Genomic DNA, 16,927 nt, shown 5'->3' on the forward strand with positions numbered 1-16,927 from the left:
TAGTTGTCTCAGTGTGTGTGCGTGTGCGTGTGCGTGTGCGTGTTTCTAGGGCAGGGGAGGGAATAGAGACTAGGAATCAAGGGATCAATGAGAGAAACTGCGAATCAAGAAGATTGGTGAGTATTTGGTACTTTAAGTCAATAGCAGCAGGTATAGAAAATGTACAAATACAAGCATGATAGGAAAACGGGATAGATGTCTGTCCCTTGGCCTTATTGGCCCTCATCCTCTCGTCAACCTCTAGTCACTAGTTTTCCCCCCACGTTTCTCAGCCAAGGTCTTCGAACATGGTCTAGGCAGGTTGCCTTCACTTTCTTCAGCAAGTGGGGTGAGGTCACTTGTTCTCTCTTCACCCCACTGTACTTTGATTCTAACCTGTTCGCTCTCCTGACGTGATTCTGGAAAAGGACACCCCTGCCCTCCCAAACCGCCAAGCTTAGGAGCCTTTCGCTGTTTCTGATCCTGCTGACCACACTGTTTCCTCACTGTCCACGTCACTCCTCCTCCGTTCTGGTCTTTCTCTGCTTTCTTGAGGGTCCAAGCTTTGTCCTTTAAGGGAGTCTCCCATGGTTTTCTGCGCCAAAGTTTTGTTTCTGACCCACTGTCTTGGTGCCAGGAAAGGGAATTAAGGGAGAACCAAATGGTTTCAGTTACAAACGCACAGACTCCCCTCATTGGGGGAGTGAGCAAACGGGGCCCAGGTACCTGCTCCCTCAGGTTCATAACCAGGTCAGTAACCCTCAGATGAATGCCCAGGCAGCGTCTGTGTTCAGGGGAGGCGTACGGAGAGAGGCTAGCAGCCCCCAGGAAGGAAAGGGCAGTGAAGACCAGTAAGTGAGGCGCAGCTGGCATATCGGGGCAAAAGGTGTCCAGAAGAAAGCGAGGCCCCTGAATCTGTGGGAATTCTGAGAAAGACCCTGAGCCTCTAGTGTGGGAGGTAGACACCAGAGGTATATTATTTGGAATTTAAATGAGCGTTTCACCCCAGAAAATTAAAGGCTATGGAGACACTTGGGTGAGGCAAGAATAGATAGAGAAAAAGAAGAAAAAGCACAACATTTCCTCAGCTTCAGCTTCGCTGGGACAACAGTCAAAGCTTTTCGGTCATTGGAAAGACCCAGAGTGTGGACTTGTCTTAGCAAGAGAAGCGTCCCTGTGAAAGGCTGCCAAGCCCTGTGTGTCTGATAGTCTTGGAGGGAAACAAAACCAAAAGCTGTGTCCACAGTGAACTCCCCCAGACAACCATGCTCATGGATTCCTCCCGAAGTTGGAAACGTGTGTGTCACATTACATAGCTGCACAGATGCTTCTTTCTCTGCCCTCTCGGTGTCCAGGCCATGCTGGTCAAACCTCTGAACCACCACCAGACCAATGGTCCCACCCCGTTTCCCCCCTCACACTGAATTGAGTGTGGGCTCCCCTTGGTGTCTCTGTTTTCACTTCCTCAGACTCCAAGTTCCCTACAGTCTTCAAGGACAGCTCACGACCTTGCATTCTGAACAGCTTTTCTCTACTTCTCGAGCCCCTGGCAGGGCCTTCAGGCCTGTGTTCAGTTGCCTTCCTCCCTGAAATTCCCTCTGCCCCTGAGCGTGGTCCCTGGGGAAGAGGCCACCTTGTTCCCTTTGTCCTGGTGGAGAATGACATCCAACAGATTCAGGAATGTAATCTGACCTTCTTGGTGCCAGACCTTTGCCCTCAGGAACCCGAAATGAAATGTTTTCTCGGCCTACTGTTCTGCTCTAGGCCCCTGGTCTAAAATTGTCGAATTTTCTGGAGCTCGGTTGTGCTATTTCACTGCAACGTACAAAAGCAAACAACACCCCCTACCCCAACCTCCTTAACTTTCTCTTCCTCCTAGAGTTGGGAGAGAGCCTGAGGGTGTCATTTCCTGGTCATAGCCCAGTGTTTCGAATCATTAAACTTAGGATACGAGAGAAAGGGGGAGAGGAAGGCAAAGAGAATATGAGCTTCAGGGTGACAGTGCTCTCGTCCCAGCTGCCTTTCCTCTCCAGACTTGCTCCAAGCGGATGTGAACAAGGAGAAGCCAGCACATTCCACAGCCCTGGGCCAGACAGACGCAGGGCAGCCCGAGCCTTTCCCGACACTGCCCTTCTCCTCCTCTTCAGCCTCCAGAATGGTGGTTTGCCACTGCTTTACAGAGATGTAAGAAGAAAGACAAAAATGGTATAGCGGGCATCTCCCCTTTTCTGAGCCCGACCTTGTTAGAGGAAGTCACACTTCCCTCATCTTCCCCCAAGTGGAATTAACCTTCTACATACGTCAAGAGTCTTCAGACAAATCGAACCACTGGGAATCCTAAGGGCAGCTTTACAAGAAAAGACCTGAGCACAGGGTGGCCACACACAGTTCGGGGTGCGGGTAAGGGGGAAGTGCGATGGTGCAGGGGAAATACTATGTTAGAAGAAGCGAGCATTTCATGGTGCCTGGTCAGAGATCAATCAGAGAGTGGCCTTGCCAGCCCATATAGGGCTTCTATGCAAAGTGCGAGGGAGGTGCCCCTTTCCCGGTGTATGTATAGCCCCCTCCTGGGGATGGCGGCCTGGTGAGCAGTGTGGGCTGCATTTCAGCCCCCCTTTCAGGATGCCATAGGCAGGCTGTACCTGCACAGCTGCACAGGCCACCACAGAAACAGAAGACTGACCAGGGACAAGAGAGCCCCGACCCCTTCCTCCCCTCTCCCAATGCCTTCTGGGATATTTCACAATTTTTCTTGCATTGATAATATGTCCCCATTCAGAGAACTACACAGCAGCTTCCAAGATGGGGTTCCCTGTGGGGGAATCATTCACATTTGATCTCAGATACCCTCCCTTCAGGTTACTGCTTTATCTTTTTGTAACATCAATCACGCTCCCTGGCCCAGTAATGACTTCATTCCTCCTATTCCAGGTCACATTTTTAGGACTGGTTTGGGTACATGTCCTTATCATTTTTATATCTACTGGGGACTCTAAGTGGTATGGGTGTAGCAATTCTGAAATCTTTTATGTGTGTGTAGATTGAGAAAATGAGAAAATGTGTTGATGTTTTTGGGACCGAGAGTTACTGTGAAAGAAGAAAGATAGAAATATGTAATGGGGAAAGCAAGGCAGAATCTGTGGGTTGAGCTGGAATGGGAAGTGTTAGTGCAGACTCATAATTTGGGTACAATTTTCTTTGTGAGTGTGATATAGTGCTACTAACTGTGCATACTTATCACTTGGAAGACATTTATTAACTTGTATTAGATTCTTCTCTTGATGTTTACCTTTTAGCATGGCGTGTCGTTAAATTGTACACCACTTCCAATTGAAGATTAGATGGAAGCTCTTCAGTTGCATCATTTGATTTTGAAATATGGAAACCTCTTTTTTCCTTGCATTGAGGTCTGAAAAACTCCTTTGGATGAGTAGTTTAAGCTCAGAAAATATATCTGATACAAATTTGTAGGAGACTGGAGATCTCATGTCTTACCTTTTAATAGTATGGGAAGTGTATAAAGTGGCTTGACCTTTCTTGTGATTCAAAGCATAGTTGTCGAGTGACTTGGCTATGATATATGTTTCATATGTAAGTGCTATTTGGTCTTGTAATTCTAGGTTGAGTTTATTAAGAAACAGAATCAATTCTCCAGAAAAATATAATTTCCAGAGCCATTCAATGTTCTGTCAGGAAGATAAAGACAGTCCTTGTTCAGAAAAATTTCAGTCTTGGTCCTGAACTCAAAATATCACAATGAAACGTTACCACTGCTAAGCCAGCAAACTGCTGTGTGGCCGGGCGAATTGGGATATTAAATTTTCATTTCTGAGAAAAATCCACAGAACTGATGATGGTGGAGTCTACAGAACACTGAAGCTCATTGCTGACACTACTGGTGTAACACACAGCATAAATATAAACATTTTCCACAAAGTACAACCAATCAATAAACACTGTCCATGTTGACAATTGTTGTAAATTGTCCAATTAAGCCCCCCTTTGTTTTGTTCAGCACATATTTTCACCACCATCAATTGTAACACATCTTAGCAGATGTGTTGTGTGGAAACCAATTAGGTGTCCTACAGGTCAATTCAATTATGACACTAACCACCCAGACATAACACAGCCCACAGGCTATTATAACACAGCCCATAGGCTAAGGGCTCCGTCCCTCAAGACTGCCCTCCTCCTTCAGGTGCCAATCACAAGACACTGCTCTCTTTCCTGTCACTCAGGAGGAAGACCATATACATATTTCTTATTCTATCATGACATCACAGCATGGCTCTTGAAATGCTGTTGAATGATATTTGCCTCCCTGTGATTTGAATGCACCAGACAGCAGGAGGATGTGATGCCAGTGCCACCCACCATCTCTGTCACAACTACTCAACTCAGCCACTGGGGTGCAAAAGCAGCCATCTGCAACACACATATAAAGGAATGCGGCCGTGTTCCAACAAAACTTAATTGATGGATACTGAAATTAGATTTTTGTGTAATTTTATGTGTCATAAAACATTGTTCTTTTGATTTTTTGCCCCCCAACTATTTAAAAATATAGAAGTCATTCATTGCTCATGGGCAATACAAAAACAGGTGGCAGGTTGGATGTGGCCCAAGGGCTGTAGTTTGATGACCCTTTTTCCAGTATGTCGCTATCTGTCCTGTGGTAGGAGCATCTCAGTTTCCTTCCATCCACTCTTGGACGGGGGCGTCTGGCTCTGCCTGGTGTGCAGGACGAGTTCCTGAAGGTGCTCTAGAAGCATCTTCCAGTCCCCCCAGGGGGCCTCAGCGCTGGGGCCGGTGCTGGGAGCACTGCGTCAGCGGCCGACTGCAAGCATCTACCTGTGTCTGTGTAGTGTCACCGGAGCTGGGGCTAGAAGGTGCACCTGCGGGAGAACCCACCACTCTGCGGTGCTGCGAGCTTCCTGCCACATCACATCAGGAGGAACATCACATGCTTTGAGGTCGCCATGCTTTGCCACCTAGTTTAATAGTAAAATAATCCACCCTCCACAGCATCTTAATAGTGTGACGTTCAAAGCTCCCTTTTCTATTCTTTTCTTCTTTTGACATGATGGGCATGCACTGCTAAATGCGTTAGGAAATTGACTGGCAGCCTGAATACTGTTTTCTCAGTTAGCTTTTACTCATAAAGGACATTCAGAATCATTTAGCTGGCCATTGTTTTCAGAAATAATTACAGGCCAGTCCTGAGTGGGAATAAGTGGCCTGTGCAGCAGGACACTTAGAGCCTCGTTTCAGCTCTGCTGCTGTGTGGCTGTGTGACTTTGGATAAGTTTCTGACCTTCTGTGGACTCAGTTTTGTTTTTGGTGAAGCTGAGGAATTTGGGCTTGTTCTCTCTACAGCTCTCCTACAGATGGAGTCTCACCCCAATTGTGAGGGATTGGAAAGGAGGAGACTTTTAAAATTTGTACTTGCCGTCAATCTTTTTTCTTTGTTTTTATCCAGACAATATCAAAGTCAGTTTTCCCCTTCAACTTTGTCTTATGAAAATTTCAATTTATTCAGTGCAGGTCAAACAGGATTCAATGAACATCCATATATTTTTCACGTAGATTTGACAATTGTTAACATTTTGACATATCTTCTTCCTCACTTCCTAGATAGGCACACGGTGTGTGTGTGCGTGTGTGTGTGTGTGTGTGTTGTGTGTCTAAAGTATTTGAATGTAAGGTGTAGCCACCATTACATTTTGCTCCCAAATTCTTTCTCATGCCTCCCCTAAGAGAAAGGACATTCATTCTCCTGTAGAATCATAATTTCATTGTTACTCTTGAAAATGATAAATCTATACCATCCGACACCTTGTTCATATTCACACTTTCCCAATTGTCTCTAAGATGTCTTAAGCTTTTTTTTCCCAGAACTAAATCAAGAAACTTAAATTACCAGCCATCCCAAATCATGTTCCTTCCAAAAACTAACACCTTCTCCTCCCCACAATTAAGCATTATCTTGACTTTTGACTAGTTTGCCTTCTTTTGAACTTTCAGAAGTAGAATCATATATTACAGATTCTTTTTGTCTGGCTTTCTTCTCTGTCCATATCATATTGGGAAAGATGCTCCTATGTTGATGACATGAAGTGGGGGTCAAGTTTCATTTTTCCCCCATATGGATATTTAATTAACCCAGCACCTTCTGATGAAATGGCCCTCCTTTTCCTATTCAAGCAATTAAAAAATAATGCTTATTCTATTTTGATTTTTTTTTTTTTTGCAGAGATCTCCTGATTAGTTTAGTAAATCTGTTTATGTTCCTTCTACCATTATCCCACAAACTTAAGGTCTATTCCTACACATGTTCCACATGTTCTTGCTAATTAAAAAATGAAAAAAATCGTGCCCTTCTCTCTGGTCATGCTTCTTATCTCATCCTTTGGGGCCGGCTGGGACGCAAGTCAAGTTGTAGGTCTAGAAGCAAGGGGATGTGGGAATAGGTGCTGAGAAGGACAAAGTACTTACCTCAGGGGAGCCCGTCACAGGTTCTTTAGGCAAAGGTGTTAACCTCCTCACTTCTACTGGTGAAGAAATTTCAGTGAAATTCAGGGGTTTGAGGGTGTCCATCTTCATCAGAACCTGACTATATGTCTCCATCCCAATATTCAGGATCCCATTCTTTCCTAATCAATATCATAACTTTAGCAAAAGAAATCTTGTAAGGTCGAGAATTCAGTTTGTGTTGTAATTCAGTCACTTTCAGGATTAGACTTTGGGTTTGGTTTTCAGAAATCACAGCCATGCTACAAGAGATGAGTTTCTTTTAAGGCAGTCATGGAAGCTTTCAGTTTCCTCATGCAAACTTCAAGCTGGGAATTTAAAGCTCTGAGCTTATCATTTTTCCCCTCCAAGATCTCCGGCACAGTTGAAAGCAACCAACCTACCTTATTATAATCCTTATTTTGACCTTCTTGACCTATGGCAACAAACACTAGGTCACCCAGATCCTTGCTTCCCGTAGGCTTTGATTACAGGTATCTAAAGGTGATCATTGGAGTAACTAATTTGCAATTGTATGCCACGGACTACCAGGGCCTCTTTTACTGTTGGAAACAGGTCATTGGTGTTTTTAAATCTAATCAGACGAGGGAACCAATTCCAGAGAACCCAGAACCAGTTCAGAAAACTTATCCTTAAGATTCTGTTCCTCTGGATGACACTCAATAGCAAATGTTCCATCAGTCAGAGAAGCAGGACTGCTAGGAGACATACTTCCATTAAGGATTTGTCACCAGGCTTTGATCTGACATAATTGTGGGACCTACCTGACCAAGGTGTCTCTCTATAAGGCTGTTGTCATCACGCCCAGTGCTGGGACAGGAAGTTCATGAGGTACAGCTGGGAAGGGGAGATGGATGGATATAAACAGGAAGAGAGCAAGGATGCGTAGGGACTCACAAGCATGAGCGGGAGCCCATGAGGACAGACTGAAACCATGTCAGCTCTTGTTGCCCTGACCTTGCTGATAAGGGTGTGTGGGGACAGAACCCCAAAAAGCAGTTTCCAGGCTCTCGGCCTCACATAGACAGCTGCTGGCTCAGGTAGTAAATGGCCATCAACTATGATTGGATGGCCATCAGCTGTGGCTAGTTGGCCGTCAGCTGTAACCAGTGAGCCATTGGCCACTAATATAACTGCTGTGGCTACGCTAGCAGAAAAATGGGAGCTAGCAAGAAGATGGTGGCTGAGCTGGCAAGCGCGGATTGCAGAGAGGCAGATGCCGCCAGAGAGAATATAGTGATATGACTCCCATACTTATGGCTCCGTGGGTGTTCCTTTTTGGCCTCACCGTGTCCTGCGTTCTTATGTGGGGAGTGGGAGCAGAGACCCCGCAGGCCTCCCTGCGTGATAAATGGCGCAGCGAGCAGGGTACGGTGCTGTGCCGGCCAAACCTCCCCGAAAGGCGGTGGAGCAGTTTGTGCATATGAACACTTAGTCTCAGGAAAACCAGGAGGAGCAGATGCCGGAGAGCTGGACCCCCGTGGAGGGGTGGGAAGACGTGGACGGTTCCCCAACCAGCATAGGCCGGAGAAAGCAAAGGACATTGCGGCCCTGTGGTCTGGGAAGTGCTTGCTGAGGCAGCCTGGATGCAGGACCTGTAGTCCCAGGAGGAAACGCTTGCTGAGTCCTCCATGGGAGATGCCGGTGAGGTCAAGGTCGTCCCTCACCCCCAGGAGAGCCATGGCGAATGACTATGGACTATGGGGAATTGCCTTCCATCCCTAATTTAATGGACCGCTTGACTATTTGGGAACATACCACCATGTAGTGGAACTGGCTGATGTTTGCTTTTGCGCCTTGACTGGCCGCCATCGAGAATATGTAAGTACCTTGACTGTGAGTCGCTGTTGTTCCAGCACGGTACCCTGAGCGGCCCAGAGAGAGTGGCAGTGCCCTGAGAGCCCTGGCTGAGCCCAGGAAGTCTGACTGTGCCCAGAGAGAGTGGCAGTGCCCTGAGAGCCCTGGCTGAGTTCGGGAAGTCTGGCTGTGCCCAGAGAGAGTGGCAGTGCCCTGACAGCCCTGGCTGAGTCCAGGAAGTCTGGCTGAGCTCAGAGAGAGTGGCGGTGCCCTGACAGCCCTGGCTGAGTTCGGGAAGTCTGGCTGAGCTCAGAGAGAGTGGCAGTGCCCTGACAGCCCTGGCTGAGTCCGGGAAGTCTGGCTGAGCCCAGAAAGAGTGGCAGTGCCCTGAGAGGCCCTGGCTGTGCCCGGGGAGAGTGGTGGTACCCTAAGAAGCCTAGTAAGTCTGGCTGTGCCCAGAAGTACTGGTGGTGCCCTGAGAAACCCTGGCTGTGCCTGGAGAGATTGGTGGTACCCTAAGAAGCCCAGGAAGTCTGGCTGTGCCCAGAAGTACTGGTGGTGCCCTGAGAAACCCTGCCTGTGTCTGGGGAGACTGGTGGTACCCTAAGAAGCCCAGGAAGTCTGGCTGTGCTCAGAAGTACTGGTGGTGCCCTGAGAAACCCTGGCTGTGCCCAGAGAGCCTAGCTGTGTCCAGGATATTGCATTCATCTCCAGGCTCCTCGTACAGGGCCCCTCGCGGAAGATGCTTGTCTCGTAGATTGTGAGGCGAGAGCCTGTAGGGGTGGAGTGTGGGGACAGAACCCCAAAAAGCAGTTTCCAGACTCTCGGCCTCACATAGAAAGCTGCTGGCTCAGGTAGTAAATGAACATCAATTGTGATTGGATGGCCATCAGCTGTGGCTAGTTGACCGTCAGCTGTAACCAGTGAGCCATTGGCCACTAATATAACTGCAGTGGCTACACTAGCAGAAAAATGGGGGCTAGCAAGAAGATGGTGACTGAGCTAACAAGAGCGGATTGCAGAGAGGCAGATGCCGCCAGAGAGAATATAGTGATATGACTCCCCTACTTATGGCTCCGTGGGTGTTCCTTTTTGGCCTCACCATATCCTGCGTTCTTATGTGGGGAGTGGGAGCAGAGACCCCGCAGGCTGCCCCGCATGACAGGGTGACCTGCAAAAGTCATGGCTATTTATCACAAAGTTAAACCCTTGCACTTGGACTTGGAGTTGGAGAGGCTGAAGGAGGATCTTGGAGCAGGCCTGACACACAACAGTGAGGGGAGATAAGTGTCAAAGTGTGTGAGCTACAAAATGGCTGCTGCTTCACTTCCACCCTCCAAACCTCTCTCAAAAATCTCTCCTGGGTCTCATCCCTGGAAACATGCAGGTCAGAGAACTCTGGGAAATGTAGTTCAGCCTAGCCAAGCTGACACATTACAAAGCCACCACACTCTACCAGGAGCTTATCTGAAGAAAACAATTTATCGTGAGTAAACAGTTCTTAAGAATGATGTTACCCATCACAGAAAAAGTTGAAATCATAAAAATATCCAATGTTAGAGTATAGAAATTAATGAGTTTAAGTATGTGAACATGATTACTTCTTACATAATCTATAAAAATAGACATTTTAGACACTATCTAGAGACAGAAGAGATATTTATGGATTACAGGTGACTAAAGCAGAGTGCAAAATCCTATTGTATTGAAGTGCAGTTATGAAAAAACATGCCTGCAAATGGAAGGTCGTGTGCAAAAATGAAAACAGCTGGGATAGGATGGTGGCATGTTAGGGTGACACGTTAACTGTGATTTTAATACTCCGATGTTGCCATATGGGAGATAATTATTGTTTTGGTGTTTTACTACCCTCCAGCCCCACAATTCCATCCTCACTATTAAAGCAGCTGGCATCTCTGGGACCTTGAGTGAGAGGTGGAGGGAGAGTTATGTCTTTCTGAAGCCATGAGATATGGATTCTTTCAATTTAACACTAACAATGTTAAAATCATCTAGAATTTTCCTTCTAATATACAAATGTTCAATTTATTTTCTCTATGATACCCTGATGAAAACTGTAACCCTTTTCAGGAAGTGCTCCTGTTACCTGTCGGTCAACCCCTTCCTCCTGACTTCCCTCACAGGCTTGAGTATCACCTGTCTCTGGGGGAAAGATAACTCCTGCTGAGTTGGCTGAGTCTTTCTCTTGGCCACCTTCTCATCCATCATCACATCCCATCTCCTCTAGTCCATTCAGAGGTGATCAGACAAACTCTGCCCTGGCGTTCTTCAGACATGAGGTGGAGACACAATGAGTATATACGTGAATCGTCATCGGATGGAGTTGTTGCAAGCTTAGGGACATAGGTTGTGTATTCTGCAGATGACGGAGGGCCTGTGTGCACGGGTTAGCTGGGAAGGTCCTGAGCCTCGGTGAGCAAGCTGTGTGCAGCCCAATGAAGTGTGAAGCAGGTGCACTGCAAAGGCAGATGCCTGAAACAGCGAGTGGGCAGGGTCTCTGGTGGGGAGGGCTGCTCACAGATTCACAGAGTAAACTAAACCCGCAGAGCTGGTCAGAGGGCAGAGGAAAACATGCTCACTGTAGGTGATGGTGTCATCCTGCCCACCAGGCCCTCAAAGAGGCAGGAGCTGAGCCACATGTTCCCTGTGCCTTTGGGCAAACGTATTAGGCATTTACCTGGAACAGCTGCAGGAGGCCGAGGTAGGAAGGAGGAGGCCTGTGAGAGCTGAAATTCAAGCACCATCAGGGTTCAGGCAACATCCAGGGAAAGCACGCTGCACACAGCGTTCCCTGAGCCCATCCCTGTGGTGCTTTCCCAGCCCTCATAGCTGCCAGCAGCCCTGCAAGGGGAAGGCCTTATCCCCAGTTGTCTGAGGCTCAGGGAGGTCAATGGCGGGGTTAGGTCACACAGGAAGGGACAGACACCCCTTTCAAGGCCCTCCCAAGAGGGGGCCTCCAGGGAAGTGACTCAAACCCCAGCTGTGGCTAAAGGCCAAACCTCAGGGGAAAAGACATCAAGGGGTTTAGAGTCTGAAATTTGGATCAAAGATTTTCTTCTGTTAGAAGTGCCAGAGATGGTTCTTTGGAGAAGTTTTTTTCAGTGTCTAGAAATGGGCAGCTGAGAGGAGCAGCAATCATCGGACCGGTCTTCCCCCAATCCTCTGGACTGTTGTCAAAAATCCAGTGTAATCATACACAGGCACTCACTCTGCGCACGAAGCCCTACAGATATTTGGGAAGCACTGAGCACTGGGTGGAGGCAACGGGCAGGACAGGAAAGGACACTGATATCAGAAAATGACAAGCCCGCGATTCTGTCACGACAGCCATGTGAATTCAGCCTCAGTCCCCACTTTTATAAAATGAGGCAGGTGAGACTCAATTTTCTTTGAAAGACTGGTATGTGGCACAGGTAAGATATCTGGGAAGGCACATGGCAGAGCGTAAAGTCCCGTTGAAATTCAGACGTGGCACAGGAGCCCTAGACCAGGAAAGTGTGAGCAGCTTAGGAGGGAGGACAACGCCGGCTCAGGTGGCCGCGGCACATTTGAAAACAGGAAAAGACAAGGTTACTTGTTGCTTAACTGAAATTCAAATTTAACTGGGTAGCCTGCATTTTTTTCAACTTTAAATGTTATTGCTTTTTTATTTACTATACCAATCGTGTTTCCCATTTTCAAATTTGTTCAATTTGTGCCCACAAATAAATAGAATTGAGATGAACAGAAGATTGCTCATGAGATTTCAATCTTTCTTTCAAATTTCCCAAATCAGAGTTACTCTGACCTGATAGAATTTTTTTTTTTTTTTTTTTTTTTTACATTAGAAAATAATTTAGTTAAAACAGACACACTGTCAGTTTTTCTTGAATACACTAGCCACCTTCTTTTTGGGTTTTCACTGGTTGTTAGTTTCCTAATGCAGTGGTTTGTGGAAAAGTGGAGAAGCATGTGTTATTTTTACCTTTGGGATAATAGTCTTCTTGTTCTAACTCTGGAGGAGACCTTGCTGGATTATTAACGTTCCAAATATACTGCTCATGTGTGTGGGCTGTTGTAACTAGATTATCCATCGCGAACTTTTGATTTTCGATAACCATTTCACTCTCAGTCACTGTAAGAGTTTGCAGATCCTTTTTCTCTAGTCAGTCTATGCTTTCATTCTGAAAATTCTGACAGGATTTGTCCTTTGAGTTCACCACTGCATCTGTAAACATCTGAAAATGATGTCATTTTCTGAGATTTATGTCCCACATGTGGTAGGAGAAGTGGATGGAGAGTCCAGATCAACTGGTATAATTTGTGAGGAGAATGTCTCTGTCCCTTTTCCTTCTCCTCTTCTTGAACTTCTTAACCCTCTTTTCATATCTGCTAGGATGCTTTCTTCCAAGGTCTCACTCTTGACATGTCATGGTGCCTTTATTTGCTATTTAATATCATTCTGGATGAGTTTTGTCTTAGTCACCTTGGGCTGCCATAACATGATACCATAGACTGGGTGGCTTTGAGAATAGAAATTTATTTTCTCCTGGTTCTGGAGGCTGGAAGTCTGAGAACAGGGTACCAGCATGGCCGGGTTCTGGTCAGGCACTCTTCCTGGCTTGCAGATGGCCGCCTTCTGTCTATGTCCTCACATGGTGGGGAGAGATTGAGAAAGCTCTCTGGTATCTCTTCTTATAAGGGCACTAATCCCATCACGACGGCCCCACCCTCATGACCTCATCTAAACCTAGTGGCCTCCCAAAGTCCCCATCTCCAAATACCATCACATTGGGGGTGAGGGCTTCAACTTATGAATTTGGAGGGCGTACAGTTCATCCATAGCCCCCACTGAGGACATGGAAGAGACAGTACTTGCTACAGACTGTGCTCCTCTGGAGTCTCCCCAGGTACCACCACCTCCTCCTCCCTACTCAGCGATGGAGGTAGGAGGCTGTGGTCCATGGGCATTCTATATTTCCTCTGTCAACTCTACATGGGACATGGGACAGAAACACGGGCACTAGATCTCCCCAGGCAAATACTTATTGTGATGTTTTGTAGTCACAGGCTGCTGAGGCTGGAGGTATATGTTATACTGAAAGGGACCAAATATATATTGTGTTAAACATTTCTAAACCTAACCTTACACTTATTTTTGCTAAATAGTAGGAGGAAGTACTAGAAACTTTGGGAGGCTCCCAGTTTGGGGGTCTCAAGGGTATAAAGAGTAGCAAAGAAAGCTTAGAGAACTCCCACAGAGCTTGTCACTTTACCTCTCTTTAATCAGAACCTGCAGCTGGCCAGTTCTTTCAATCACCTCTAAGAAAATATGCCTAAAATATTACTTCTATATGAACAGGTCACTTTTAATTTGGAATGTGGTCCAATTGGTTTTAAAATTATGTATTTATTTCATGTGTTTTCTTGTCCAGTTTTTGGAGGTCTGGCATGCTGGACACAGCATAGGCTCTGGACTGGATGGCACTGGGGTTTATGTCTCAGCCCTGCCACTCTCTAGCTGTGTGATCTTAGACAAATTTCAGAGCCTCAGTTTCCTCCTCAGAGAAATGAGACTAATTCCCCCTGAATGCACCATGGACAAGAAAAGAGCTCACTTTTTACAAAGAGCCTAGCACAGTGCTGAGATACATTCGAAGCTCAGTAAATATTTGTTCACCTCCCCCTTTTCTTCCTGTATCTATTTCATATACAGATGAGTAAAAAAAAAAAAATTATACAAAACAATGTAATGAAACAAAAAACAAAAACCAATGTTTATTTATCCGGATTTTGATGCAAACTAGTTTACACCTCAGTGGAGTGGTCGTGTTCTCCCCATGACGTATCTTGTGCAGAGTCCTCGGTGGGTGGTGGGGGAGTGTTATCACACGGATAGAAAAGGTGGCAGAGGTATTTCCTAAATGCCTTGTCGAGGAGTCCGTAGAGGAGCGGGTTGACGCAGCAGTGGGTGGCTGCAATGATTCTCGTTATGTGAACGCTTCTGTCCAGGTTGTAGCTGCTCCTGCAGTCCTGCAGAGAGAAGCGTTCCTTGAAAGTAGACAGGAGAAGCGCCATACCGTAGGGTCCCCACATCAGCAGGAAAACAACCATGATGGCGAAAACAAGCTTGAAAAGGTCATACTTCCTGTCCCTGGACCTCAGTGTTATTCTCATTTGCATGTAGCAAAATATGAAAACTAGCGATGGCACGAGAAGTCCCACGATATTCACCTTTAAGGTGAGAAAATGCTTCCAGAATGTCTCATCACCTGGTAGGAAATGCGGTCTGCTAAAGAAGCACTTGTATTCCTGGCTTTGTAATCCCATCTGGGATTTGTAAGGCAGGAATTCAGGCAAAGTGACCAGGATGGCTATTATCCATGCCAGGACACTTGTGATGATGCCACAGGCCATCTTGCTGGTGGCTGAGAAGTTTCTCACGTGGAAAAACACCAGGTAGTTCTTCCCTGTCAGAAGGACATTGAAAAATGCCTCACTGTGCAGGCCCATGGAGGAGAGCGCGGCGAGAATTTTACACATGGAATCGTCCAGAAGCCCCCCATGGGAGGCGCTGTGAGCCCAGAACGGCAGGGTAAGCAGGAAACACAAATTAGAAATGGCCAAGTTGAGGAAATAGACATTTTCCACGTGTCTGAGTCTTTTATATTTGACCAGGATAAGCACAACCAAGCAATTGTCCAGGAGACCAAGCAGGAAGACCGTAGCGTAGAGTGGAGGCAGCAGCTGGGCGGACAGGGTCTTGGCGTCATACTGGGGGCACTGCTCTGTTTCACTGTGATTCAGCTCGCCCACTATGAGGACGTCGTAATAATCACCGTCTGCTGCTGATGTGTCATTAGCCATCTTCGGGCTGCCCTGCAGAGAAATGAGAAATGGTTTTCCCTTCACACAGCTGTATAGTCCTGGAGGAGACAAGCAGTACTACTGTCCACGCAGCTATGTTTTCCCTCCTCTGGGGAGTAATTTTAGCCAGAGGAGGTCTCCATCTCAGAAGATTGAAAAGAAACATTTCTGTAACATGTCCCTACTTCCCCAGGGCAGCTGCTAAGCCCCGTCTATTCACGAAGCACTTAGGCGCTGAGTAGCGTGCTAATGCTACGGGCAAATACAAACCAGCAGGACGCTTCTTCAAAGAACTTCATTCTCTGGGTAGAAGCAAGACCTGCCCACTTGAAAACAATGTATAAGAAAACACACAATTAAAGAGAACCAAGAACTGTGGTTTAGTTTCACAAAATTGCTGTCAGTCATAATTTCTACAGGTTTAAAAAGTTTTCTCACCCCTTGAAACAGCTTCCTGTGACAGGCAGAGAGGTCTGAGTTCTTCTCTCGAAGGATATGAACAAATGTTTGTAAAAGCGAAACCATCCTAAGCATCAACATGGACATAGCTGGTTAAAAACATAGATGACTTACCACTTGACTGAGTTCCTGGGGGGAAGGCTGGGGCCTCCCGACCTACCATCTGAGTTGCTGTGGGAATGGCCTGGGACAGTGGAAAGACCGGCTTCCTTTTGAACAGAAGGTCCTGACCTTCAGGGGCAAGAGAAACCACTGTTTGTTTCTGGTAGCTCTGCCCACCAGTCACAGGTCTTGGGGATCGATGGAAATAAAGCCACTGGAAAGCTCCCCCAGACCCCCAGAGTGTTTCTTAAGCCTCTGAGAGAAATGGGGAAGTTGTTTTCTCCTCTGCCTCCCCCTGTACCCCGCCTTTGATTTCCCCATGGCTGTAGACAGCCGTCCTCCTGGCTTCCCCAGATAAAGGAACTCAGTTACAGCTGCTCCTTGGTGATAGGGAGGGAGAGTAGGAGGGGCAGGAAGGCGCTTCTGACATGCAACACACTGAACAGGGAACAGCGGAGGAGAAAAGTGTCACCCGGTAATGCTAATACTTGCAGGTGGGCCTGCCGTCAGCATTAGCAGAAGCCCACTCCCTGAATCAACACAGGCTTTGAGAACTTAGAGTGAGATCCCCAGTGAGCCACGTGTGCTTACGTGTTTATTGCCATCTTTGAGAGTGCCAGTGAGCGTGAGCTGCTGTGAGCACTGACGGGGAAATGGAGGAGGTAGGCAAGCTGTGAGGAGCTGACCCTACTCCGAGTAGGAGAACCCAGCACAGGAGAATTCCATGATAAGGACATGGAGGCATCATTAAATCGGGGAATAAGTTCAACCCAAGACAAGGCTGGGGGTGGGGTGAGCTTGGAGGCTGGAGAGAGGAAACAGAAGAGCCGAGATGTGAAGTGGGGGAAGGAGGTAGTGGGGAGGAGGGAGGAGGACGCGGGTGGATTGGAAGAAGGACAGACTGGGAAGAGGGACTGGAAACAGCTGAAGAGTCTGTAGGAACTTCTGCCAGATCAACTGTACCTGTGAGTGACCTCAGGTGGGGACCAGTTCTACAGATTGTTTTAGTGCTCCTGTCGCCAGTTAAATGACATCCTGTTAATGCCAAAGAGGTATCTGAGGAAGCATTCCATATAGAACATGGGCCTGTTAAAAGAGAACTAGAAATGAGGCAACTGTTAAGAGAAAGGAAAAATGAAGGTAAGAAGGGCCCAGACGGATATGTGATGGAACATTAAATACAACTCAA

The 16,927-nt window shown here is 46.9% G+C and overlaps 1 protein-coding gene across 2 annotated transcripts; it reads right to left on the minus strand.

The window, feature by feature from the left end:
- Nucleotides 1-14,063: 14,063 nt before the first annotated feature.
- CCRL2 (C-C motif chemokine receptor like 2) lies at nt 14,064-16,096 on the minus strand. 2 transcript variants are annotated; one of them, XM_019723712.3, is made up of 2 exons: nt 15,751-16,096; nt 14,064-15,189 (listed from the first exon to the last, which is right to left on the minus strand). In XM_019723712.3, exon 2 carries the CDS (start codon nt 15,175-15,177, stop codon nt 14,119-14,121), a length of 1,059 nt encoding a protein of 352 aa, XP_019579271.3. In that variant the 5' UTR covers nt 15,178-15,189; nt 15,751-16,096; the 3' UTR covers nt 14,064-14,118. The 2 variants fall into 2 exon arrangements, with proteins under 2 accessions (XP_019579271.3, XP_019579272.3); XM_019723713.3 differs by lacking the exon at nt 15,751-16,096 and adding an exon at nt 15,616-15,736.
- Nucleotides 16,097-16,927: the final 831 nt, after the last annotated feature.

Source organism: Rhinolophus sinicus, chromosome 5, assembly GCF_057876585.1.
Source record: "Rhinolophus sinicus isolate RSI-liver-muscle chromosome 5, RSI-T2T, whole genome shotgun sequence".
NCBI classification, from domain to species: Eukaryota; Metazoa; Chordata; class Mammalia; order Chiroptera; family Rhinolophidae; genus Rhinolophus; species Rhinolophus sinicus.

Coding starts and splice junctions, on each gene's coding strand:
- CCRL2 (XM_019723713.3), bottom strand. CDS start 15,723: ATGTCCATGTTGATGCTTAGGATGGTTTCGCTTTTACAAACATTTGTT. Junction 15,190..15,615: donor ACAGGAAGCTGTTTCAAGGG/GTGAGAAAACTT, acceptor ATTTCTCTGCAG/GGCAGCCCGAAGATGGCTAA.